This window comes from Chionomys nivalis, chromosome 7 (assembly GCF_950005125.1).
Source record: "Chionomys nivalis chromosome 7, mChiNiv1.1, whole genome shotgun sequence".
NCBI classification, from domain to species: domain Eukaryota; kingdom Metazoa; phylum Chordata; class Mammalia; order Rodentia; family Cricetidae; genus Chionomys; species Chionomys nivalis.
Window position 1 is genome coordinate 83,864,297 of NC_080092.1, and position 27,107 is coordinate 83,891,403.

A 27,107-nucleotide genomic window follows, 5' to 3' on the forward strand; every position below is an offset into this window, starting at 1 on the left:
ACAAGTGCTCCTGCAAAAGAAAAGCCTGGGTTCGAACAGAATCCGAATTCAGAACCAGCTTCTGGCTGTTGCCCTTCCTTGGGGGGAGGGCAGTAACCACGCGGGGTTTTCTCAGCGCAGAAAGCTAAAAGGCCATTAAAGGCCACGTGGCCAACTGTCATGGCTTCTGTGGAATCAGGGAACAGTGAGGACGGAAGCCAGTTTGTCTTCAGCCAAAATGGCGCTGCTCGACCTGCGCGCGCGCGCACGGACTGGGGAAGGGCTCTGGGGACGCGGCCGGGCGCGGGCACGGTTTCCCCCGGCGCCTGCGCGCCTGCGCGAGGGCGGGCTGCAGGCGGGCACGCGCGGCGGGGGCGGGCTCAGCCGAGTGCGGAGCTGCAGCCTCGGAACCGGACGTGTCCGCGAAGATGGCGGGCCGGGTGAGTGGCGGCCGGGCAACCCCAGCTCGCAGTGGGATCGCGGGGTTCGCGACGGCTGCGAGGTCCACGCGGGCGCCGGGGAGGGGACGCGAGGCTGAGCACCGGGGAGCACTAAAAGAAGGGAGGTCAGAGCAGGGCTGGAGGCGAGATAGGGCAGCTGCGGCAGGGGATTAGCTCTGCTCGGAAACTCGGTCCTCCCCGAGGGTTGTCTCCTCGTCCCCCTCGGGTCTCCCGCGCCTCCCTTGCTATCTCCTGGGACTCGTTTCCCTCATCCTCCGGACACCCTGAGGGTGGTGGCCACTCGAGCCCCCTCTGACGAGCGCTGAGTGTCCTCCGCGTTCCTCCGAGGTTTCTGAGGTGGCACTGCCGGGTAACCGTGGGGGTGTAGTCTGCTGCAGTCGGGGCAAGGGTGTAGGGACCCATTTCTCGTTCTTCCTAAATGAATGAGGGCCCAAATGAATGATGCTATGAGAAGAGGAGGGGGGCTGCAAATGACTTTTAGGGCTAACCTGAGACCATCCCCTGGGGAGAAACCTGTCAACTGTCGAGTGAAGCTGCAATGTCTTCAGCCCGGAGTGCAGATGGATTTGGGGTGTCACGTTCTGTTTTGCTAAATGACAGTCGCTTCGAATGCGGCAGGCAGTGCTGTAGTTTCAGGGATTTACATTTTACTTCTTCCTTAAGCTGGTAGGATGGCGGGGTAGGATGGGGTTGGCGAGGAGAAATGGGGCCAGGTCACTGCTGTTATTGCAGTATGCATCAGAGCTAAAAGCTCTGATGGATGGAGCCGGCCCAGAGATTACACTGGTGGAAAACCTGGGGATATTAACTGCGTCATTACAGACTAATGATGTGCTTGGCCCATTCACTTACACCTGAATATTTGAATGAGTTTGCATACATGCATGCACGTATGCAAATGTCCTGTCTATAGGGAGTTGTAGGTCATGAGATTCTAGAGTCCCAAAGAGACCTTAGAGGTCATCAGACTAGTTCCATCTCTTTCTATTCCTTTTCTCATAACCCCCCTTTTATCTTGGGCTGGCCCTTCTGGGTCTGTTTCTGCCTCCCTCAGGAGCCCCTCTCCTGAATCAGAACATACCGGAGCTTCTCTTATCTTAAACCCTCCCTCTGCCCCCCCCCCATGTCACCTTTACTCTTCTTATTTTACAGCAGTAAACTCTGATTATTTTCTGTGTTTATTGAAACATTTACCACCTGCACCCACAGTCTGACTGAAACCTGTCCCTATAATACACATTTTTCAATCCTTGTCATACTTGATGCCTCAGCAGCATCTGACATTGTTGATCATAGCCTTTTTTTTTTTTTTTTGTCCTAAGACAGGGTTTCTCTGTGTAACAGCCCTGGCTGTCCTGGAATTTGCTTTGTAGACCAGGCTGGCCTTGAACTCACAGAGATCCACCTGCCTCTGCTTCCCTAGTGCTGGGAATAAAGGCAAGTGCTACCACCGCCTGGCCTGACCTTTGTCTCCTTAATGGGAGATACTCTTCCGTGGTTTCTGTGATGTCTTGCTACTCTCCTGACTCATCTCACTGCAGACTTGCCTTTCTCCACCCTGTCATTCAATTCCCATACTCTTCTATCTCCTCCAGTAATCCCTTCTGAGCCAAAGCTACAACTACTGTGTATATGCCTGAGGTTCTCAGGATTTCACCCATCCCCCACAGAACTGCCCTCTAAATTCTAAATTGATCGTGAAACTGCCTACTTAAATTCAAGAGCAAGGCTGGGCGCCTACCTTTGATCCCCACAGAGACAGAGACAGGTGGATCTCTGACAGTTTGAGGTCAGCCTGGTCCACATAGTGAGTTCCAGGACAGTCAGGGCTACACAGACACCGTCTCAAAATACCAAGATAGATAGATAGATGGATGGATGGATAGATAGATAGATAGATAGATAGATAGATAGATAGATAGATAGATAGATAAAATCGAGACCACTTTAATTCTTCTTCAAATCTAAAGCTAGGATCCACCTACCTGGTACTTTTCTGTTTTTCTTTCATTGAATGACACCATCACACATCCAGTGGAAACCTGGTGGGTATGGTGCCTGTGTGTGTGTGTGTGAGAGAGAGAGAGAGACAGAGAGAGACAGAGACAGAGAAAGAGAGACAGAGAGGGCACAGGCATGGTCATATGTGGCCATCAAAGGACAACATCATCCCTCCACCCTGTTTGAGACAGGGTTTCTTTAGTTCACCTCTGCTTATGCCCGGCTAGCTGGCTTTCCAGCTCCTGGAGGAACTTTTTATTCAAGATTGTAGACTTGAGCCATCTTATCTGGCTTTACAGTGGTTCAGGGGATTTGAACTCAGGTCTTCACACTTGCAGGGCAAGTGCCTTATCCAGCCAACTGTCTCCCTGTCCCTGCTCTCTATATTTCTTGGCACATCCCCTGCTCTACCCTGTGTACAATTTTTCACTGCCTTCCTACCCACACACTAAGGATAATAATAATTTTTAAGGGTCTTTAATTAGGGCCCCAAAAAGGTAGATTTGGGAGTATTGTTGCTTTAAGCTATCCTCAATACTAAAATCATCACTGCTGTCGTTGCTCTAAGCCATCCTCTATACTAAAATCATCACTGCTGTAGTGGCATCTTTTTCCCTGATCAGTTCACCATTCTGCACCTTCATTTCCACCCTCTTTTCTCTCTCTGGTCTGGATAACTGCAGGAAGTTTCTAAGTAGTCTCCTTTTGGCATTCTACCCCACTTCCATTCCCCACAGTGGTTGTTCTTCCAGTGCCCCTCGCTGTTTAAACCGCTCCTCAGCAACTTCCCATTAGTTTTGGGGAGAAGATCAAATGCTTAACCTTGAGGCTCTTTGCAGTTTTGCTCCTGTTTCCCTCCCCTCCCTTTTACTGTCTGTGCTCAGGTTATATAAGCCTTTCAATTCCTTGATCTGCCCCCAACCATTTACCTCCTACTCAGAGTACACTTAGGAAGCCTGTTCTGATCTCTCCCTTTAAATCAGGATACTTTGTTACACACTCTTGAAAACCTGTGTTCCTATTTTAGAGATTTATCTGTTCTCATTGTAACTGTGCTAGAGTGCTGTACCCGGTGTGTTGGCGCAAGTATGTAATCCCAGGATTTAGGAGACAGAGGCAGGAGGATAATTGTATGTATGAGGCCTGGTGTACGTACAGAGTTCTAGGCCAGCCTGAGCTACAGAATGTTGTGGAATATTACTTTTAACTATGTAAAGATGTGTTATATCTATTTATGTTGCATTTGTTTGATGATGTAAGGATGTGTTGCTCTGCCAGCGTAAGGCACCTGATTGGGCTAATAAAAAGCTCAGTGACCAATAACTTGGCAGTAGAGGGATAGGCAGGGCTGGAGGACAGAGAGACTAAGTAGGAGGAGGAATCTAGGCTTGAGAAGTGGAGAGAACTGGGAGAAAGAAAGGGAGATGTCCTGGGCTAGGCAGCTGCCAGCCAGTCAGACTCTGAGTAGGACACACAAAATGAAAGAAAGGTAAAAAGCCCTGAGGCAAAATGTAGATGAAGAGAAACAGGTTAGATTAAATTATAAGAGCTAGCAAGAAACAAGCCTAAATTAAGGCCAAGCATTGATGATAATAAGTTTCCATGTCATGATTTTAGGGCTGGTAGTCCAAGAAAGTCCGCTACACTGGAATAAGACCCTGACCCAAAAATGAAGTATTCGTATTATTATTATTTGCCTCCACTTCAAGAGAGCAGAGGCCATATTAGAATTTTACCCATCATTATCTCTGGTTATATCCTTGCTTTTATGCATCAGTTTAGTAGAGATTTAAAAAGAATCATCAAGTGCAATAAATTTTAGAAAATAAAGTTTAATTCCTTAAAGCACTATTTGATATATGGATTCATTCTTTTTTCAAATATCTAAGGTGTAAAGTATATTATTGTTTTTACATCTGTCTGTGTATGAGTGTGCGCATTTGTGCTATGGCCCATGCTTAGAGCTCAGAGGACAACTTGTGGGAGTCAGTTCTCCTTCTACCATGTGGTCCCAGACTTGAATTCAGGTAGCAAATGCTGGACCATCTCACCTCTCTAAAGGTGTGTTATTTTACTATGCAAAAATCTTCGACAGAGGAGTAACCCCTTGGAAATGCCTGCATTTGGAGTACACCAAACTCTTGCTGTAATGCTGGCTGTTTTTTTTTTTTTTCTTTCTTTCTTTCTCTCTCTCTCTCTCTCTCTCTCTCTCTCTCTCTCTCTCTCTCTCTCTCTCTCTTTCTTTCTTTCTTATTTATTTATTATGTATACAACATTCCTTCCATGTATGCTTGCATGCCAGAAGAGGGCACCAGATCTCATTATAGATGGCTCTGAGCCACCATGTGGTTGCTGGGAATTGAACTCAGGACCTCTGGAAGAGTAGTCAGTGCTCTTAACCTCTGAGCCATCTCTCCAGCTCCCTTTTTTTTTTTTTTTTTTTTTTTGAGATAGGGTCTCCCTGTATAGCCCAGGCTGGCCTGGAATTCGCTTTGTAGAATGGTCTAAGCTACTCACAGAGATTTGCCTGCCTCTGCCTCTGAATGTTAGGACTAAAAGTTTGTACCACAACGCCCAGCCCTATAATTCAGTCTTTAAACACCCACACTCTAGGTTGCTGACATTAAACTCAATCTAAGAAATACAACACGATCTCATCATTGTAGTTTCCGTTTTATGCTAACCACCAGTGAGGTTAAGCAGTTTTCCTTTTGGTCTCTGAAGAGTTCCTCCATGCATTATCATTGTACAGCTTTTGTCCAGTTTTTAGTTGGGATATACGTATTGTCTTATTTATATAGATTTCCCTTTAGAGGAGGGCAAGATTTGCTTTATATTTGAGTTGTTAGTTGCAGATAGCTTTTAGATGCAAACAGCTTCTAGATGATCATTTTTTCGTGTTTACAAAGTCTTAGATTTAAGTATTATTGTCATATTTGCCATTTTTTGGCCTATATGGTTTGTACTTTTGTGTGATCTTCAAGAAAGCTTAACCTACTTTGAAGTCATAAAGATCTTATTTTAAAGCTTTATTTGCCTTGCCTATTTTGGTGATTGATTCATCTGGAACTTATTTTTGTGTTTGGTGTGAATTAGGAAGTTAATTTTAGCCTTCCATAGGCGGGAGCAGTTGTCCCGATGTTTATTGAGTCCATCCTTTATCCCCACTGATTTGTGATACTCTCTCTGTGTCACAAACCCATCATCTTTGTGGGGGGAGGTCAGAGTCGGCCCTCCTCCTTGCTGTCTCATGGAGTGCACCTCTTCCTCATTCTAAAAAATTTAAAACCCCAATGATTTACTTTTTATTTTTGTGTATATGAGTCACATGTATTGGATATGTTGTTTTCTTTCACAGTGTGGATCTTGGGGATCGAGCTCTGCCTTTTCCCCATGGAGCTATCTTTCCTGGCCAGCCCACCCTTGTTTTTCTATGTAGCACGAATAATAAAAACCCAGAGACAGATATTGGGGTTCAACCTGAAGGTCAGAAAAGTAAAGCAGCTAAGCCACTAAAGAGCTCTTATCTCAGTGAAATCTTCAGACTGAAAGACAGAGATCCTGTCTCCACAAATCCTCCACACCACACTCCTGTGTTCCCATCTCTTCCCCGTTATATTCCTCTCTCCACCCAGCCACATCGCTCCTGTCTCCACTTCCCTGGTGCTGGGATTAAAAGCACTTGGAATCACCTTTGTGTGAGCTCCATTTATTTTTTTAGACAGATTCAATCGTGTTTCACAGGGTGGCCTTGAACTCACAGAGATCCATCTGCCTCTGTCTTCTCTGTCTCCCAAATCCCAGGATTAAAGGTGTATGCCACCGCTCGCTGGCCTACATGGCTGACTGGCATGGCTACTTTGCCCTCTGATCTTCATTTATTTATTAAAGCACAAATAATATACCACTATATTTGCACATTTTAGATTTCAGCCCTTTCCGTGTGAATTTTAGGAGTAATTCATCCCCCTGCTTCTTCAGAAGAAAGTGTACACTCTGTATTGGTTTAGACCTGTATTTTTCTCCTGTGTTTTACAAAGATAGATACAAAGACTTTAATAAAATTCAGCTAAATAACTTTTTTTTTTTTTTTTTTTTTTGGATTTTTGAGACAGGGTTTCTCCGTAGCTTTTTGGTTCCTGTCCTGGAACTAGCTCTCCTAGACCAGGCTGGCCTCGAACTCTCACAGAGATCCACCTGCCTCTGCCTCCCGAGTGCTGGGATTAAAGGCGTGCGCCACCACCACCCGGCAATAACTTTTAATACTGATTTTCCCTTCCTCTTTTTGCTTGTTTGGTTTTTGGTTTTAAGGCAAAAGGTGTAATAGTTTATCACAGCTTGAAGCTGTCCATTTGAACCACATGAATCATGCAAGGTATTTCGGTCTTCTTCTGTGTTCAGAATGAGGTGCTAAGGGTCAGTGGATTGCACTAGTGAAGTAGAGGAGGAAGTAGGGAAATCATTCAGGTGAGAAGTAATAATGAGTTTCGAAATCACTAGAGCAATAGGATGTTTTACAGATTCAGTGGTGGGATTAGTATTAGGAGCTCATGACCACATAAGTTCTTATGTGACTGACAAGCTAGGACAATATTAGCAGCAAGTTTTGGGTCTTCTAAAGAACCCTTTCTTGGGGATTTCTTTTTCTTTTCTTTTTTTTTAATTAGTCTCAGTTACTAGGACATATTCTCCTAAGGAATGATACTGATAACATTTGTGAGATAGGACAGATTTAATTACCCTTGTTGAGAATGAGCCTGGAATGGATGTATAACACTCAGTCACAGTGACTGCTGAGCAAAGCAGCACCGTTAAAGTATAGTTCAGTCTTGCCGGGCGGTGGTGGCGCACGCCTTTAATCCCAGCACTCGGGAGGCAGAGGCAGGCGGATCTCTGTGAATTCGAGAGCAGCCTGGTCTACAAGAGCTAGTTCCAGGAAGGACAGACTCTAAAACCACAGAGAAACGCTGTCTCGAAAAAAAAAAAAAAAAAAAAAAAGAAGAAGTATAGTTCAGTCTTGATGCTATCTTCTCTCCTGAGCTGTTGGAGAATCCTAGGTAATGCTGTTGTTTCTTGAGTTATCCAAACCATTAATAACACAGAACTAAATGTAAACAATTGCTCGACTCTAATATAGTTCTTTTTTTCTCTACCTGTAGATAAATCGAGTCGCTTTTATATTTAGCCTTTTAATCAATTTACAGTGTATCAATGACAGTATAAGCTTAATTTGTATTTGCTAAATTAAATGATGTATACTGAGTATTAATGAGGTCTCTGTTATACACACTGAAGCCTCTGTATTGCTTGTGTTCTTCTGTAGAAAGAATAAAAGGAACTGGTCTATGTTACAGATATATACACATATATTTGAGTACATATTCAGATGTATATTTGATTAAAATATATATTTGAATATGTATTTGATAATGTTTTTCCATTCAATATATTCCAATCATGGTTTCCTCTCCTTCAACTCCTCTCAGATCCTCCCCACCTACCCAACTCCATACCCTTTTTTTCTCTTTCTTTAGAAAACAAACAGGCAAACACAAGATATAATCCAGAACTTTTTTAAGGAAGAAAAAGAACAGTAAAGTAAACATGTACACGCACACACAGAACCACTCAAAACTCATAAAAACACAAAATCAGAAACCATAATATAGAAGCTTTTAGGCCAATAAGACAAAGGATGCCCAAAGTCATTTGAGTCAAAAAGTCTACAAAAATATCATTGAGTTCATTTTGTGTTGGCTATCTACTGTGGCGTAGGTCTAGCCATAAGTATGGTTAATATACCCCTTGAGGTGCCATTGAAAAAACTAATTTTTCCTTTGCACGTGGATGTCAATTGGAGATAGTGTTTTGGTTTGGGATGGGAGCCCTCTCTCAGTGCTGGGGACCCTGTCTGGCTTGAACCTGTGCAGGCCCTTTGCAGGCTGCCATAGTCCCGTTAGTTTGTATGTGTGTCAGTCTTTTTTAAAATTCATACATTATTTTATGGTATATATGTTTTGTCTGCATGTTTTTCTGCACTATATGTTGGCTTGAGGCCAGAAGAGGGGATCAGATCCCCTGGAGCTGGAGTTATAGACAGTTGTTTACTGCCAGATTTACTAGGAGTTGAGCTCAGGTCCTCTGGAAGAGAGGTCAGTGCTCTTAACCACTGAGCCATCTCTCTAGCCCCTTAGCATTGCTTTTATAACATTTACATATCCCTGGTACAAGGATTGTCACAGTGTTTCTGCAAACCAGCTTCACCTGACAACTTGTCATGAAAGAACTTCTGAGGCTTGCCCCAGGCTGATAATTAAAGTGCTGAGTCTGGAACTCTGCAGCCTCCTTCAGCAGACCTTCCAGTTGGTTGTGCTGCATGGTGGGCTTGGGAACTGGTGACTTTGTATCCTGCTTCTCCAGTGTGGCTTGTTGAAGGGTTTTTTTTTCTTTTCTTTTTTTCTTTTTTGGTTTTTTTGAGACAGGGTTTCTCTGTAGCTTTGGAGCCTTCCTGGAACTTGCTCTATAGACCAGACTAGCCTCGAACTCATGGAGATTCGCCTGTCTCTGCCGCTCAAGTGCTGGAATTAAAGGCATGTGCCAGACATATTTTTTTTTGATGTATATGTAACTTTGATGTTTATATTGGGAGGCCCGCTTGTTTGTTTCCTGGATGCTCAGTCTCCCGAAATAATCACACAGAAACTATTTTTTTTCTCTTTTTTTTTTATTGAAAGAAACTATTTTTTTAAATCACTATATATATATATATATATATTTAAATCACTACTTGCCCATTAGCTCTAGCTTTTTTTTTTGTTGTTGTTTGTTTTGTTTTGTTTTTCGAGACAGGGTTTCTCTGTGGTTTTGGAGCCTGTCCTGGAACTAGCTCTTGTAGACCAGGCTGGTCTCGAACTCACAGAGATCCGCCTGCCTCTGCCTCCCGAGCGCTGGGATTAAAGGCGTGCGCCACCACCGCCCGGCTAGCTCTAGCTTCTTATTGGCTAACTTTTACATCTTAATTTAACCCATTTCTATTAATCTGTATATTGCCATGTGGCTGTGGCTTACCTGCAGGGTTCTGTCCGGTGTGTGTCTCTGGTGGGGCTACATGGCTTCTCCTCTCTCCATCTTCTTTCTCCCAGCATTCAGTTTAGTTTTCTCTGCCTACTCTATTCTGCCCTGCACAGGCCTAAGACAATTTCTTTATTAACCAATGGTATTCACAACATATAGAGGGGAATCCCACATCACCTCCCCTTTTCTGTTTAAATAAAAAAGAAGGTTTTAACATTAACACAGTAAAATTACATATAGCAAAACAGCTATCAGGTAAGAATTTAGTTACAATATTTATATCTACTTTATCTTTTATCATAGCTAAGGATAACTATAACTACATATTCCTCAACTCCATCAAAGACTCCAGAAGGATATAATATTACCTAAATAAACAGGAAGTGCATTATAAGCAACTTCCAAAACTCTAGAATTGACAGAGACATCTCACTGCCTGGACAGTCACCCAAAGTTCTTCTGTACCATTGGGGCATCCATATCCAGCCTACAGGCCCATAGTATCCAGCAGACTTTTCCATGAAGCAGGAAATTTCAAAGACAGTTCCGCCTATATGACAGTTTGTCAGTCACATTTTTCTGTGTCCTGCAGAATGTCTGGCAGTCTCTTTGATGAAGCAGGAACCCTGAAAGATCATCTCACCTTTAGGCAAGTTCAGCAGTCATTTCTCTGTGGGTCCTGTATGTCCAGTTCACATAGCATACCATCAAGCAGTCCAGGCAAGAGCAGTTTCTTGCCCAAATGGTTAGCAAACTCCATAAGGAGCCTCTTCAATGCCCATCTTCCTCTTGAATTAATTGGTGCTGCCAGGAGCAGATGTGTCTGTCATGAAAAGTCCTTTTTTGAAACTGTGGGGTTTTTTTTTTCTGCTACCACTGAGTCAGGAAAACCTCTCTTAAAGAAGCTGTGGTATGCCACCAACAAATAGCAAGAAGCTGTGTTAAGCTCTTTTTTTTTTTTTTTTTTTTTGTGGGTGTGTGTGTCTAGAATTCCTTTTCAAGCTCTCTCAGGTTTTATGTGGGTTTAGCGAGCACAAGTTAGAGTGCCAGTTTGTAGTAGGAGGCCCACTTGTTTGTTTCCTGGCCGTCCAGACTCCCAAAATAATCACACAGAAACTATATTATTTAAATCACTACTTGGCCCATTAGCTCTAGCTTCTTATTGGCTAATTTTTATATTTTAATTTAACCCATTTCTCTCAGTCTATATATCGCCACATGGCTGTGGCTTACCAGCAAGGTTCTGTCCAGTGTCTGTCTCTGGTGGGGCTATATGGCTTCTCTTCTCTCTGCCTTCTTTATTCCAGCAGTTAGTTTAGTTTTCTCTGCCTACCCTATTCTGCCCTGTGCGGGCCTAAGACAGTTTGTTTATTAACCAATGGTATTCATAGCATACAGAGGGGACTTCCACATCAGATGTTCATAAGCTTCAGGTTGTCTTTTCTCCTTTTTAAGACCCTGCCTGCACCCAATTTTTCAAATATCTGAGAAGTTGTAGTTATTTCTTACAGTTGATGAATTAGATCCTCTCATCAATCTTCCCACATAAAAATTTTAAAATGCTAGATAAAATATGTTTAAAAAACTAACAAAATTGAGTTCAAACCAGGTAGTGGTGGCACACACCTTTAATCCCAGCATTCAGGAGGCAGAGGCAGCCGAATCTCTGTGAGTTCGAGGCCAGCCTGGTCTACAGTGCTAGCTCCAGGACAGCTAGGGCTGCTACACAGAGAAGCCCTGTCTTGAAAAACCTAAACAAACAAACAAACAACAACAACCTGAGTTCAGAGCTGAAGAAATGTCTTAGAGGTTAAGAGCACTTTTGCTGCTCTTTCTGAGGGCCCGAGTTCGGCTGCCAAACAGCCATATTGGGTGTCTCACAAGCACCCGTTTCTCATTTTCAGGGACTCTGGTGTCCTCTTCTGGCCTCTGCAGGCTCCTGTACATATATGACGCACACATATACATAAATAACAATAAAAATAGAAATAAATCTTAAAAATAATTGAATTTAGGGTGGTAACCAGCCAGAGTTTAAAGAATAATCAGGCCAAAACCTGTGTGCAAGTGGGAAATATCAGCCAATGCTTTTGCCTTGAGGGGATCATTCTCACCTTTGCCTCAGAGAACAGGCCATAAGCACTGGCAGTTTTGTCTCTCCAGGGGATACACCTCATAATAAATGTCAGCTAATAGTAAACTTCTTTCACCCAGAGATCTGAAAGGAAAATTTTCTGTTTCACTTTGCTGGGTAGGGTCACAAAAACAGCAAAAATAAAAACCAAACTCCTCTTTAATATGTTTATCCACTGAGTCACCTTGAAGTCTGGAATTCTAATTTCACACTCCCTGGTTGGTATGAAACTTTAAGCCAATAATTAGGTGTAAAGTAGTACAATAGTGGCAGTGCCCCCCACATACCTGCACACACTCCCACATGCCTCCACATGTCCCCACATGCCTTGGATTCCCCAGTAGCATCGAGCATAAAGCTTCTTGGAAGAAGTCATCTTCTGAGAACCCCAGGAGTCAGAAAAGTCCTAAAAATGAAAAAATATTTTTTGAAAAATCTATTTTGTAAGCATAATAAGCACAGAGTCACAAATGGCACAAACAAGCGTCAGCAAATGCAAGTCAGGTCAGCAGAAACAGAAAGAATAGGCTAGAGAGCTGGTTAGATGGCTCGGTAGGTTAAGGTGATGGCCGCCAAGTCCGATGACCTGAGTTCAGTCGCTGGGACCCACATGGTGCAAGAAGAGAACCGAACCAAGTAAGTTCCAAACCAGCCATGGTTCCACAGTGAGAGCCTGTTTCAAAATAACAAAAACAAAACCCAAAACAAACCAAAAAGGAGCTGGACTTTCCAAAGGCTTCAGGTACCGAAATTAGCAGACACAGTAAGTATATGTATTTAAAATGCTTCTAGAAACAGGAGTTTAAGAGCGAAGAGCGAGAGTGTGAAATGATAGCTTTGAAGAGATTTAGGAAAATAAATTTGGTTTTTGGTTTTTAGAGACAGGGTTTCTCTGTGTAGCCCTGGCTGCCCTGGAACTCCCTCTGTAGACCAGGCTGGCCCTGAACACAGAGATTCACCTGCCTCTGCCTCCCAAGAGCTGGGACTAAAGGTCCCCCAGCTTGAAAAAAAAATTCTTTATATAATATATTTTGATTATATTTTCTCCCTCAAATTCCTCCCAGATCCTCTCCACCTCCCTGCCCACCCAACTCCACACTCTCTAAAACACACAAGTCCAAGAAACATACCAAACCAAACCAAACCAAACCCAACAGAAACCAAGATATACAAGCAAAAGACCAATAGGAAAAAAAAAAAGCCCAAACAAAGCAAAATTAGACAAAAAGTCTTTGAGTTTATTTTGTATTAGCTAACTACTTCTGGTCAGAAAATAAAAATTTGAAAAAAAATTATTTGGAATTCAAAGAAAGTAGAAAGCAACGAAAAGGGTTTAGGAGAACACAAAAGGCAGGAAAGGAGGTCTCATGTAGTCAGACTGCCGCTGGAGGAGTGAAGCCAAGGCTGTATCTGGAGAGAGAATGCAGGAGATGAAGTAGCCAGGCATGGGGGCTCTTTCCCTCCATGCAGGGCAGAAGGGCTCCCGGGAGGTGAGGCCAGGCTGGGCTACATAGCAAGACCCGGTTTCAAAACAAGAACAAGGGCAATGACAGGAGTCAAAATAAATCAGTGATGTCTTGCGGGAATTTTAACCACTAGAACTAAAGAGATAATGGCAGTTGTACCTAAATGGGGTAGGTTTATGATTTTTGCTCTATTCAGTACGGAGTTAGAGCTACTTGGATGGCTTTAGGCTTGATATGTATATTTCCAAGGTAACTACTGAAATAATAAAAATATGAATAACAATGGGAAAATGAATTATAAAAATTTAAGAAAGTAAAAAAATAAAAAAGAAAATTGCAGTTAAGAGGAATCAAAATGATAGAAATAAAATAAACAAGCAGTGACAGGTGTGGTGGTTCAGTCCTGTAATCCCAGCTGTTGGTGGCTAAGGCAGGAGGATTGAGAGTTTGAGATGAGAAGGCTCCTTTCATGTCCGGTTCCTAAGTGCCTCTACCACTCTCACCCATGCTGAAGTGAGTGCTAATACCTTTTCTGTAAACTCCTGCCCCGCTCCATACTGTCTTCTCTTGAAGTGGTTTTCTACTGCAAAGGAAGATTCCCACCTTCATCTGAATAGCAGTCTGTCAGGAACTCCAGCCTAGCTGCTCTGGGTGGCAGGGTGAGCTGCTAACTACAGAAATGGTGACAGTGGGGGGGTTTTAGGCCACCCTTAGAAAGTGATGAAGAGGGGCTGAAGAGATGGCTCAGTGGTTAAGAGCATTGCCTGCTCTTCCAAAGGTCCTGAGTTCAATTCCCAGCAACCATATGGTGGCTCACAACCATCTGTAATGATGTCTGGCGCCCTCTTCTGGCCTGCAGACATACACACAGACAGAATAATGTATACATAATAAATAAATAAATAAATTAAAAAAAAGTGATGAAGAAACAAAACAGTCATAGATGTAAACTGATAAAAGCAAATTAAAAATCCAGTGTCTCTCCAGGCCCGATGGTGTAGGCCTATAATCCTAGCTACGGTGTCTCTCCAGGCCTGATGGTGTAGGCCTGTAATCCTAGCTACCTGGAAGACTGAGGCAGGGAGGTTGCAATTGTACCTCTAGCCCACCTAGACTACAGAGTGAGTTAAGACTATCTGAACATTTAAAACAAGACCAGGTACTGTTGCTCAGTGGTGGAGTGTTTGCCTTCCATGAATTAGGTCATGGGTTTTCAGCCCCATTATGGGGGAGAGAGGAGATTTATTAAAAATATCCAGATTCTCAGTTGAATTGGCCACATTTCAAGCTCTGTGCATGACTAATGGCTGCTAGATGTGACAGCACAGGAAGTCCTTGTGCGTGGCTGTTTGGAAGCTCAAATCAACAGTCTTCTGAGGGGGAGGTACTGTACACTCAAGGTACAGAGCTCTGTATTGAACTAGAAGTGAGACCCAAAAATGACTGAAAAGCTAGGGACCAGCAGATCCTTTTTCTTCTTCTTCTCTCTCTCTCTTTCTGTATAGTCCTGACTGTCCTGGAACCCACTCTGTAGACCAGGCTGGCCTCGAACTCACAGAGATCCGCCTGTCTCTCTCTGCCTCCTGAGTGCTAGGATTAAAGGTGTGCACCATCACTGCCTGGGATTGGTTCCACTTTTCGAAAATGAACACACCCAAGGTAATCAATGCCCAGCTTAAGAATACCAGCATTCCACAGGGCCCCTGTCTTCCAACCCTATCCTCCCGGCAAAACAGCTGCCCGTTCATCACATCTGCCAGGCTGCCTGCTCCTCACTGTGTGCCAGCCCCTCTTCCTGGCATTTTGAATGCAGTTCTGCCCTAAGTGAATATGGCCTAAGAATCCAGAGAAGGTGCTAGAGTGGAGAGACAGAAGACTAGAGAAAAGGGGGCTTTTCTATGTGGATGCTGGGTGCAGAACTCTTCCCCTTGCCTTCTTTTTTGGTATGCTAGGTAAGCACTCTAGCACTGAACTGTGTTTCCAGCTTGCCTAAAAGATCCTTTCTAAGGATGAGAAGGAGGTGCATAACCCCTGTTTACAGACCAAAATCAGAAAACCTGATGAAAATCAGCCATTGGACATAAGTATTTTAAAGTAATTTCTAAATTATAGAATATGTAAACAGTACCATTGTGTTATGCTTATGAAGCTGTGTTAAGTGAGAAACCTCTCAGTCTTACAAACATATTGTGAGTGTGTGTGTGTGTGTGTGTAATTACAGGGCTTCAGATTAACACAGCAATTAAGGTAACTGTCATGAGACCTGTCAGTATATTTTGCTGCTTTGAAGACATGGTATTCATTAGACCTCAGATTTTGTGATGTCTTTAGATGCATTGCTGTATTTTCATTTATTTTTGAAGAATTGGGGTCAATTTGTTTTGATTTCTTTAGCAACTTTGGGAGTAAACTCTTTACAGAATAAGAACGCTGTGTTGTGGACTACAATCTGAAAGTAAACCAGCATTTTGCAGTTTTGAAAACACCTTCACAGATCTTTTTTTGTTAGATTCTCAGAGCAACCTTATGGGTTGACACTGTCAAAATTTGGTTCACAAAACAAAACTGAACCAACTGGAAACCCCACAGCCATCATGGCGTTTCATGGCGAAGGTTAAAAGCCCTAGAGATCAGGACTGAGAGTAGGATGTCCCCTTTGGCCGCTTCTGATCAACGACGTCGCGAGTTTTAGGTAGGGCCAGTCAATGTGCAAGGAAACGAAGGAAAGGAAAGGAATGAATGGCACTTGCAACCACCACAATGCCGATGGTGCGGTGTTGTGGTTTTCCTTTGTTGGTGTTTTGGGTTGTGCTGGGGATTGAACCTAGAGACTCAGTGCATGCTGGGTAAGTGCTCTACCATTGGGCTCCATCTCCAGCCCCAGATGGCACTCCTAAAGAATCTATCTATCTGAAAAAAAAAAAAAAATGACTTAGAGCTAGTAACTAGGTTCAGCAAAGCTGTACCATAGATGAGCAATATCCAGAAAGCAGCCACGTTTCTATACGATGGCAATGGATAATCTAACAATGGAAATAAGGAAATGGTTCCTGAACTAGCATCAGAAAGAGCAATTCTTCCAAGGAAGGGTAGATTTTTTAAAATGCATGCTTTTGGATTAAGCAATGGATTTTTTAAAAGATGTAATACAAAAGCATAAGCAATCAGGAAAAATAGAATTTTATCAAAATTTTCATGTGTCTAAGGAGATGACTAAGAAAGTGAAGACAACCTCCAGAATCGGAGAAGGCATTTTTAAATGAGATATCAGATGAGGATGTATCAGAGCATTGAAGACATATGTTCATATGTATACTTGGATGTAGAGCAAGGCATGGAGGTACACACTGTAATCTTGCCACTCTGAAATCGAAGCAGGAGAATCACAAGTTAGAGACCACAGTTGGCTGTGTAGCGAGGCCCCATCTCAACAAACAAACAAACAAAACCCCCAAATTCCACATAACTCCTCTGCCTGAATGGTCATAGCAGTTTTATTCTTAAAGCCCCTAGATGGAAGCAATCTGAATGCTCATGGAAGATGCAACAATGAACAAAATGAGGTCTGTCCATGCAAGGGGATATAGCCTGTGGCAGAATAATGAAGTATAGGTGATACGTGCTACCTGGCTGGACCTTGGAAACATACACTAAAGTTTCCTGTGGTGTTTCTCTGAGATAGTTAGTCTCGCCTTAAAATGATCTGGTCAGAAACTTGTGGTCATCTTCTTCCTGCCTCAGCTTCCCCAGTGCTTGGATTACAGATATGAGCACCACCCCCACCACCCCAGCAAACACGCATACACATAGTGAAAGTGCAATTTCAGACTGTTAGTTTTCAGAGATGATCCTCTAGGAGTGGGGCTTGTCATGTAGCCCGGCCCTGGGACAAATGCGCCTCTTTCCTGTGGAATATGCTCATCTCTGGAGAAATGTAACCAAGGCCTGAGGTGCCAGAAGAAGAGATGATGTATTTTTAAGGGTTATAATCAGGGTGGGGGACTGTTTGGTGATGAGCCCTTTCTAGTCAGCTAGTCTGCTAGCACACTCCGTTTTTCCTTTCCTTTCCTTCTTTCAGGATAGGGTCTCATTGAGCCCAGGCTGGACTCTAAGTCCCTGTGTGGCTGAGGATTATCTTAACTCCTGATCTTCCTGCCTCCACCTCTCCAGTGCTAGGATTACAGCAGTGTTACCACTCCTGCCTCACAATGAATTTTTTTTTTTGCACTGTTATTTGATTTAAAAGTTTACTTAAGTAATCCATTTTCTTCAGGAAACCTTGACACAGGAGTGTGTTATTTAGAAATCTTACTTAAGTCCTCCCCCCATACTTTTTTTTTTAAGAGAAGCAAATTGTAGTTTAAGGCTTTTGGCGTAATTACTTCCACCACAGTTCCCTTTGATTTGTTGACATTGCCACATTGGCATTCTTTCAAATAGCCAGCGGGTAACAACAGTCTGTAATGTGTAGACATTTTTATATTCTTAAACAGTCAGGGGTTCCAGTAGCCCAAACAACTCGACTTAATAAAACTGCCCACCACTGACTGTGATTTCATGTTTAAAAGGCTGTAGTGGTTGGCTTTTATTACTGTCCCTAGAGGTAAAGCCAGCGTTAGAAAAATTGTGGAATCTTCCTTTGGCATTTCTGTGATAAGTAGATAACTCCACTATTTATAGAGATTTACACTCTGTTAAAAATGAGATCCCCTGCTTGGCTTTCCATAAACACAGATGCTTCTGGGTTCTAATGGGGAGGCCTTCAGTCATAGCATCTGTTTCAGTTGGCCAGCCAGATGATCTCCACAGAAACCCACCCCCTTCTCATTAGAGGACACTGACAGTTAAACATGCTTACAAATGAAAAGGTTAGCTTAACGTTTGTAAAGTTTTTATTGTGTTGGCTTATCAGTTGTGTAATTTTTGCTGTATTTACTGTTTTCTGATTTTCCCTGTGTGTGGTATGCATTCGTGTGTGCATGCTTTTGCTCTATTTACTGTTTTCTGATTTTCCCTGTGTGTGGTGTGCATTCGTGTGTGCATGCTTTTGCATATGTGTAGGTGAACATGTGTGTGCGCGTGCACATGTTCTGTGTGTACATGGAAAGCAGACGGATTATGTCAAGAATCACCCTCAATTGCTCTTTATCCATTGAGGTAGCAGCTCTCAGCCAAACTCAGAGCGCCCAGATATGGCTAGACCCCTTAACCAGTTTTCTCCATGGAGCTCCTGTGCCCACCTTCAGAGCTGTCTTCCTAGCCCCAAGTTGTATAACTTTGAACTGTTATTTGAGTCCCATGTCATGTCCTAATGACCTTGTAGTGCTGCGCACACTTGTCCTTTGGGTGGTTTCTAATGCAGTTGAAACAGGTTTGTATTAATCTATAGTGTTTAAAAAAAGCACTCACTCTGTGCCAGGCCCAGGAAGAACAGACATAAGCAAAATTAAGTCTCTGCTCTTAAGATTTGTTCTATGTATGATTCAGGTGTGCAGGAAGACAATAAGGGTATATCCAGGACTTCCGTTTACCTTCTGTCAGTCTAGCTGGGAGGGGCAGCTGTCCAGGCTGCCTGCTAGAATAAGTGTTATCTACACTGGGAACTGTAGAGTGTGGAGGAACTGGCCACGTAAGGGATGCAAGTTTAGGGGAATGGTCATAAAAGGAAGAAATCTAAAGGGGAAGAGACTCTTGGAAGATAGAAACTTTAAGTTGCTTGATGTGTTTCTGACTGATGGCTGGTCAAGATGTAACCTTAAGCAAAGGGCTGTTTCGTTTGGAAGGTGAACTTGTGACCCTGACTCTGTTCATGTCATGGGAAATCAGTGATTTCCAAACATATGATCATGAACCCCACATGCAAAAAGTGTTTCTATAACCCCAGTATGTCCGTTTATATAATCACTGATGATGTACTAAGATTTTATACACATAGTGAAGCATACAGAAAAGAATAAGCAAGCTAATGATTAAAGGTATAATCTTATATTTTTACTTTACTAGTAATCCATAAAATAAAGTGATGAGTCATTGTTTTTTGATATCTTTGTTTGTTTGTTTGTTTTGAGGCAGAGTTTCTCAGTGTAAAAGCACTGGCTGTCCTGGAACTAGATTTGTTTTTTTTTTTTCTTTTTCGAGACAGGGTTTCTCTGTGGTTTTGGAGCCTGTCCTGGACCTAGCACTTGTAGACCAGGCTGGTCTCGAACTCACAGAGATCCGCCTGCCTCTGCCTCCCGAGTGCTGGGATTAAAGGCGTGCGCCACCACTGCCCGGCTCTGGAACTCGATTTGTAGACCAGGCTAGACTTGAACTCGGAGAGATCTGCCTGCCTCTGCCTCCCGAGTGCTGGGATTGAAGAGGTGCACCACTGTCATCTGGCTGTTCTTCAATATCTTACTTAAATGTTTTTTAAATGCATCTTTTTAGAGGCCTGTTCCTAAATTTAGCTTATTTTGACACTCCATTTTAGTGGCAATCAAAGCCTAGTTCACAGTAAGGGAATTTGGCTGCACTTTTGAAATTATGATATTTTGTTTCTTTTTTTAAAAATCGAACTAATCACCATTTATGGAAATGTTTTACTGAAATGTGGCTAGTGCATTTCCATCTGTCTACTTGTTTTTCTGCAAATTAATCAAAATGCATTACACTTTTCATAGTGCTAATAAATGTGTTCAGAAAAACTCTTGGAAGCCCTTATGTGGATGAACTGTTCTATTCTGTTCCTGGCTTTAAAACACACACACGTTTGGGGTTTGTTTTTAGGTTGAGTGTGTTCACAGGTGTGGAGGTTGGGGAATATTTCAGGAGTCAGTTCTTCATTCCCGTGTGGGTCCCAGGGATCAAACTCAGGGTGCCAGGCTTTGGCCGCCAGTGCCTTTATCTGTTGAGCTACCGGCTTCTTCAGCAGTACAGTCACTTGGCAATGGCACTGTTTGCAGATATCCATTTTTGAAATGTATTATTCATTAGAGCAATGGTTTTTTTTTTCCATTTTGAAAAGCATCTTTCTTTTATGGGGTGGTACAGGACAAGTTTTTGTTTATTTAGTATCTTTTTGGTAATATGTTACTATGCTCTCTTTAGAAACAATTAATCGGGCTGGAGAGATGGCTCAGTGGTTAAGAGCACTGACTGCTCTTCCAGAGGTCCTGAGTTCAATTCCCAGCAACCACATGGTGGCTCACAGCCATCTATAATGAGACCTGACGCCCCCTTCTGGCTTGCGGGCACACATGGAAGGAATGCTGTACACATAACAAATAAATAAATAAATAAATAAAAAAAAAAAAAAAAAAAGAAACAATTAATCATGTTTGAAACAGTCACTTTTTATAAAAGAATTTATAACTCATTCCTGTTTTCAAATCCTTTTCATTTTGTTTTGTTTTAGTGACAGGTTTCGCTGTGCTTTAGACTGCCTGGGACTCACTGTGATGTCCAGACTGCCCTGGAAGCTGTAGTCTTCCTCAGCCTTAAGCTACAGTTATAGATGTGCGCTAATGCCTCAAACTCTTTTAAGTCTCTTGTAATTCCCAGTAATCCTCTATGATCTTTAAAAAAGAAAGAAATGAGAGGCTGCAGCAATAGCCCAGTGCTTGTGAGCCCTTGCCAAACATGAGAGGGTCAGTCTGGTTCCCAGCGCCACACACAGTAGTCTGTGACTCCAGCTACAGGGCATCCAACACCCTGTTCTGGTCTCTTAGGTACCCATGACACATGGCATCAATCCCACAAACTCATACATGTACCTAAAAATAAAATATTTTTTTAAAAGAAAATATTTTGATAGCTATTTCCTATTTCTATGTGGAGTATAGGAAAGATTCAATATTGTAAAGACCTTGTTTAGATAAAATTGACCTCATTGACATCTGCACACCTCTTTGGTTCTGACCGACCCGTAGCAGTGATTTACCTGTGAATAAGGCAGTAGCTGCTGGTTTGTTTGTTCGTTTGTTTGTTCTTTGTTTTTTCCCCTTGCACTTGTACTTCAGGACCCTGTGTCTCTTCTCCTAGGAAAAGAGCTGTTTGGGCCCCTAACTGGCCTGTGTATTTCGACAGATAGAGAAGTTCATCTTGTGTTGTGAAAACTTCACAGTCCTGACACAGTTTGAGGGCTTTCTTGGTGTCGTTAGGCCTGGAAAGCTTATCTTCAATAAAAACTGTAAAATAAACACGGACGAAAGTACTGAAGTCATCTTGTGTCCCTCAGGATTGTCTTACAAACTCTGAGAACACATACCCCGCTTTAGAGACTAGCAACTGAGATAATGATACTGAAAGTGGCCCTTTAAGACTCAAGTTTGGATCCGGGTAGTGCTGGTGCACGCCTTTAATCCCAGCAGAGGCAGGCAGATCTCCAAATCTGAGGCCAGGTTGGTCTACAGAGCAAGTTCTAGGACAGCCAATGCTACACTGAGAAACCCTGTCTCTAAAAACAAACAAACAACACAACACAAAACACACACACACACACAATCCCTAAAAACCTGCTGTGGGCATTCACACTTACAATCCCAACACTCCAAGGCCAAGGGAAGGATCCATCAGTTCAAGGCCAGCTTGAGCAGCACAGTAAGACTATGTCTCAATCAAAACATGAAAATAAAATAAACGCCAAAAATTAGGTCAAAGTGTATTATATAAATTTAAGGGTTTGGCTTGAAGTTTGAAGAGTAAACAGCAGTGGCTATGGATGTTCACTAGAACATCCTAGGCAGGTCTGACAAAAGGGTTGCTAGATACAACACTCATGAGCCCAGGGATGTGGTTCAGCTGGTGGAGTGCTCTCCTAGCATACATGGAGCCCCGGGTTCAACCCCCAGCACCATATAAACCAGGTACTGGGCCACTCGCATATTGCCAGCACTTGGGAAGGGGAAGCAAGAGGATTAGAAGTTCAAGGGTCAGCCTAAGGTAGCCATTGTGTTCCAGGCTAGCCTCATCTACATAAGGCTGTGCTTCAGAAACAAACAAACAAAAATCATTATTTAGAAGAATGTTTGGCTAGTAGGTATTGCCCCAAAAGGCCGTTGGTTGCTGTTTTTCTTTTTGGATACACCTTATAATTATTTTTGTTGAGAAATGTTTGGAAGTTTTTTTTGTGTGTGGTTTTGGTTTTGTTTTGATTTCCCTTTCAAGACAGAGTCTTGCTGTGTAGTCCAGGCTAGCCTCTAACTTACAGTAATCTTCCTGCTTCAGGATGGAAGATGATTTTCTTTCATCTATAGGAAAAACAACTCATAGCCTCTTGGGATCTCTTATAAAAAGATGCTCTTTGTAACACCTTTTATCAAGTTTATTACTTGACTTTATTTCATTTTATCAGTCATGATTCTTTTCTGTGAAAGAGATAGAAAATCAATTCAAATAAACCTGAGCAAAATAAATTTATTGGCTTTAAGCAATAGTCCCGACTGGCCTCAAGGACTTACTTGGTTGTCAGGTCTGTTTCCAAGTGTGTATTTGTTGTCTGTGGGCTGTGCTTTCTCCGGGACACTGTTGTTCTCATTTAAAGTGCAAAGTCCTCATGTAGTAGTGTGCCAGGTGAGTGCTTTCTTCCAGTGCCGTGAGGAGGGTAGGAGTGTGTGGCTGCACAGGTCCTGTTTCCTGCAGTCACACAAGCCACAGGAAAGAGAGGTGGGCAGCTTCCCAAAGGAAGGGCTTGCTGCGCCCCAGGAGGAAGAAAGGCCGGAGTTAAAATGGAGGAATGCTTGCTACAGCATCTGTGGTGATTGGCAGTAAAGAGCAGGAGGCACGCCATGTTCTTTCAGGTTAGAAAGCATGGTTTAATCTTGTGTTTCCAACCATTATTCTTACAGAGTATGCAAGCTGCGAGATGCCCTACTGATGAACTGTCTTTAAGCAACTGTGCAGTTGTGAACGAGAAGGATTACCAGTCTGGCCAGTGAGTAGCTCTCTGACTTGGTGCTTTGAACTTGCTAAGATTTATTTTAGAGACTTCCAAAGAATCACTGTAGGGAAAACGCCTTTCGTATTACCCTTGCCGAGTTAGAAAATGGAGATGAGAGTTATATATTGTAGTCATGACTACGTCAAACCTTGCTACAGTACACGTACTACATGGAGCCCTTTCAGAAGCTGATTTTCCTAGCGTAGGCATGGTTGGTAGTCATCTTGTTCTGGAGTCACCTTGGCCAAGTTTGGATTCCAGCTCTGACAGTCACAAACTGATGACCACGGATAAGGCCTTGGCCATCTTTGTGTTCCTGCGTCCTGGTCTGTAAAATGGGGTGTGGTGAGGAATAGCTCACTCCACTGAAACATATTTTCATCAGTGCCCAGCATGTTAGCAAGCCCGCCATAATTTTCACTGGTGTGAACTTTGTTACTATGATAATGTAAGAGGTGCCGAAAGTTGAAGATTTACAAAACCCCCAAATTGTTAAAGCAGTTTTCATTATAATTTATCCTAACTGATTCACATCCCCTCCTGACCTTCTGAAGACTGTTGGCAAGCTCAGTGCCATCTACATCAAAAGGCTGCCTGGGCTCTTAAGGAATTAACCTCAGCATGAGCTGGAGACAGTATCGAGTATTCTCTGATGCTAAATTGAAGATAAGATTTTCTTTCTTTCTTCCTTTTTTTTTTTTTTTTTTTTGATTTTCGAGACAGGGTTTCTCTGTAGCTTTTTGGTTCCTGGTTCCTGTCCTGGAACTAGCTCTTCTAGACCAGGCTGACCTCGAACTCACAGAAATCCGCCTGCCTCTGCCTCCCCCGAGTGTGAAGATAAGATTTTCAACAAATAGACCGAGTGTCAGTGATCAATGGAAGAGTTTTATGGAATTCTTTCACATGATGTAGAAGATATAAGGGGCTTGTGTCTTAGCAGCAAAGTAGTATACACACACACACATACACACACATATAAATTAACTATAGCATTAAAAAAATACAGCATTGTAAAAACGCCATTTGTTGAAAGATAAGGTGGGTCAGGAGGTGACACAATGACAGAGTGTGTGCCTGGTGTGTGTAGGCTCGACAGGTTTGTTCTGCAGCTATCCCCCATCCCCACTGTCATTTATATACAAAAGGTAGTGCTGGCCCATATCAAGATCTGAAGAGTCTATCTCAAAGGACTCATTAATTTCCTGGGGTAGAAGATTATCATGAGATGCTTTATATAATATATATGTCATTGATAAATTATGAATTGTCCAGAGGTAGAAGATTATCATGAGATGGCTTTATATAAAATATATGTTGTGGATAGCATCTGATAATTTATGAGTTGTCCAGAGGTAGAAGATTATCATGAAAAAAAATTATCATGAGATAGATGGCTTTGTATAATATTTATGTTGTGGATAATGTCTGATAACTTATGAATTGGTTCAGAGTTCTTTGAAATTTGACATCTGTATGAAAGTTGATGTATTTGGGGAACGTTTTCATTTTAATAGCTATTTTATACATTGCTATCATAAATGTTCAAGCTTTGAGAGAGTCTGATGAAAGACTTAATAGATCTTAGAAACTAACCACTGTCTCATGGCCTAGCTCTTCTGCCTTTGGTTCCCTTCTGTTTGTTTTATTGGGATGTGGGAAATCACCCTCAGAAACAGAATTCATCTTTCTTTTACTTAATAGCAGGGACTCTGAATCGCTAATTCAGTCCCTGTAACCTGGAAACGTCACCAAGTCAGCATTTGAAATGGATGTGCTTGGCTGGATTTTGTCCGGGCCAAGGAGTCTTTATGTCGAGAAGATATGTTGAGTTACAGTTCTTGGGAACTAAGTTGTGGTTTCCCGTCAGGATTCTCATGTGATACCATGTTTCTGTCTGTGTGTGGGAAGAACACATGAGAAGACATGTTCTTGTGGAGTTGGAGTCCTGACTGTGCTCTGTGTTCCAGGCATGTGATCGTGAGGACGTCCCCCAATCACAAATACATATTTACGCTGCGGACCCACCCATCCGTGGTTCCAGGGAGCATTGCATTCAGCTTACCCCAGGTAACAATCGACAGCGTGTTTCCTTGCAGCCTAGATGATTCAGCAGAGTCGATTCTTGTCGAGCAAGCATTGACCTAGAACTGCGCTGACTCATTGGAGACAAGTTATGTAAAGAAATTAAAGATACATTCTCTTTTGAAAAAATGTTTAATTTTATTTATTTTGTTTTGGGGGAGGCACACAAGCCTTAGTGGACATCAGAGAGCAACTGGCAGGAGCCACTCTCTCATGTGGGTCTTGGGTCTCAAGTTCGTGCCATTAGGTTGACGGCAGACACTAGACCCTTCTGAATCATCCCACTGGCCTTGAAGATACAGTCTTAATTGTCAATTATTTTCAACAGTACCTTTGTATTGTATTAATTTTTTTCTAATTAAAAAATGTCTGAGCTAATCAGTTAGCTCTTGGAAAAGAGCTAAATCCCAGGGTAACAGTAAATTTATGAAACAACACCTCGTTTATCTTATTTATAAATTGACATCTAATAATAGAGGTTTTTTTTAATAACTTGCTTAACTTTATTTTATATGCATTGGTATGAAGGTGTCAGATCCCCTGGAACTGGGGTTACAGACAGTTGTGAGCTGCCATAGGGATGCTGGGATTTGAATCTGGGTCCTTTGGAAGAGCAGTCAGTGCTCTTAACTGCTGAGCTGTCTCTCCAGACCCCAACAGAGGTTTTATAATGCTGTAGTGTCAGACCTAACCTGCAAAGAGTAGTTGCTTAGATTACTGTCTGGCTTCCTGGGCTTCTCTAGGGCTAGGAAGGTGGGGCATGTAGTAGGTGGCTTGTGCAGAATCCCCAGTGGCATTGCCCACTGCTCACTCAGTACCACAAGTGCCGCCTGACACTGGTGAGCCCATCGCCTAGCAATGTCGGTCTACATTTGTCTCTACAGATTGAAAGTTTGAACTATATGAGACTCTAGCTAGCTCTGTCTGAAAAAATAAATGAACTGATAAATTAATTTAGTTTAATAAAAGTTTGGACTGTCACTGGACTTGCCAGCTTTGAACAGAGTTCCAGGCTAGCCAGGGCTACATATTGAGATCCTGTCTCAAAAAACAAAACAAATTCCTCCCAAGATACACTCCAAAGTCAGGCATTGTTTTAATACGCTCAAATGTGGTAAGTGATTCAGTTCTCAGGACAAACGCTGGATACTGTCACTGTCGTCCAAAGACAGTCTTTGCAGGAGAATCTCAGAACCTCAGTGTAGCCACACTGTATCCCAAAGTCGAGGTTTAATTAGCATCATGAAATGTCATGTTGGCCAGATAGAAGATGGGATTTTATGGAGGATCTTTTGGGAGATGTGGGGCGGAGGAAGGAGTGTGACCCAGGGACGGAAGTTGAAAGGGAAACACTCATGGTGCATGTTCGTGGTGTAGCAACCCCCCCCCCCCCGAACCCCAGAAGCCACTCTGGTCACACAAGTAGGCAAACCATGGGTTTTCAGCCAGAAGTTGTTTTTCTCAGCATTCTCTGGGGCGTTATCAGTATTAACTGACTTTCAATCTGTGTCATGGTGGCCCTTGAATTCTTTCCTAGATGCAGTGTGTCCCGCCTCCTGCCAGTGTGCTCAGGACTAGGGACTGGCTTTACGTGCTACAGAGGGTAGTCCTGACCAGTTTCTGTTTTGGGTCCCAGCTTAAGTTTCAGTGTGGACAATCTGACTAGTTTTAGTTTAATTTCATGAATTGAATTTGTATTTGATGTATTCTAACAAGTCATACAAAACTAACAGCAGCCATACACTTGAAACAGAAGCAGCTGCTGGCGTGAGGACGGTGAGGTGTCTTACCTTGTCCAGAGCTTTTCATGCCGTGGCCAGCTTTGTTCCAGAGGGACACTCCAGGCACAGTGGTGCACGGTGGTGCACAGTGGCACGCGGTGGCATGCACTAAGAAAGATCTCAAGTTCCAGGTCAGCCTGGACTATGTAATGGAATCCTGTCTCAAACAACAGCAACAACAATAAAAATCAAATCCCCAAAATTAAAAAAAAA

The 27,107-nt window shown here is 42.7% G+C and overlaps 1 protein-coding gene across 1 annotated transcript in view; it reads left to right on the plus strand.

Moving 5' to 3' along the window:
• Positions 1 to 304: 304 nt before the first annotated feature.
• Nsf (N-ethylmaleimide sensitive factor, vesicle fusing ATPase) overlaps positions 305 to 27,107 on the plus strand; it is a 141,686-nt gene continuing 114,883 nt past the window's right edge. Inside the window, exons 1-3 of the mRNA XM_057774437.1 lie at positions 305 to 419; positions 22,940 to 23,025; positions 24,999 to 25,098. Coding sequence (XP_057630420.1) covers positions 408 to 419; positions 22,940 to 23,025; positions 24,999 to 25,098 — 198 coding nt within the window. The 5' untranslated portion in view covers positions 305 to 407. The remainder of the gene's footprint in view (positions 420 to 22,939; positions 23,026 to 24,998; positions 25,099 to 27,107) is intronic.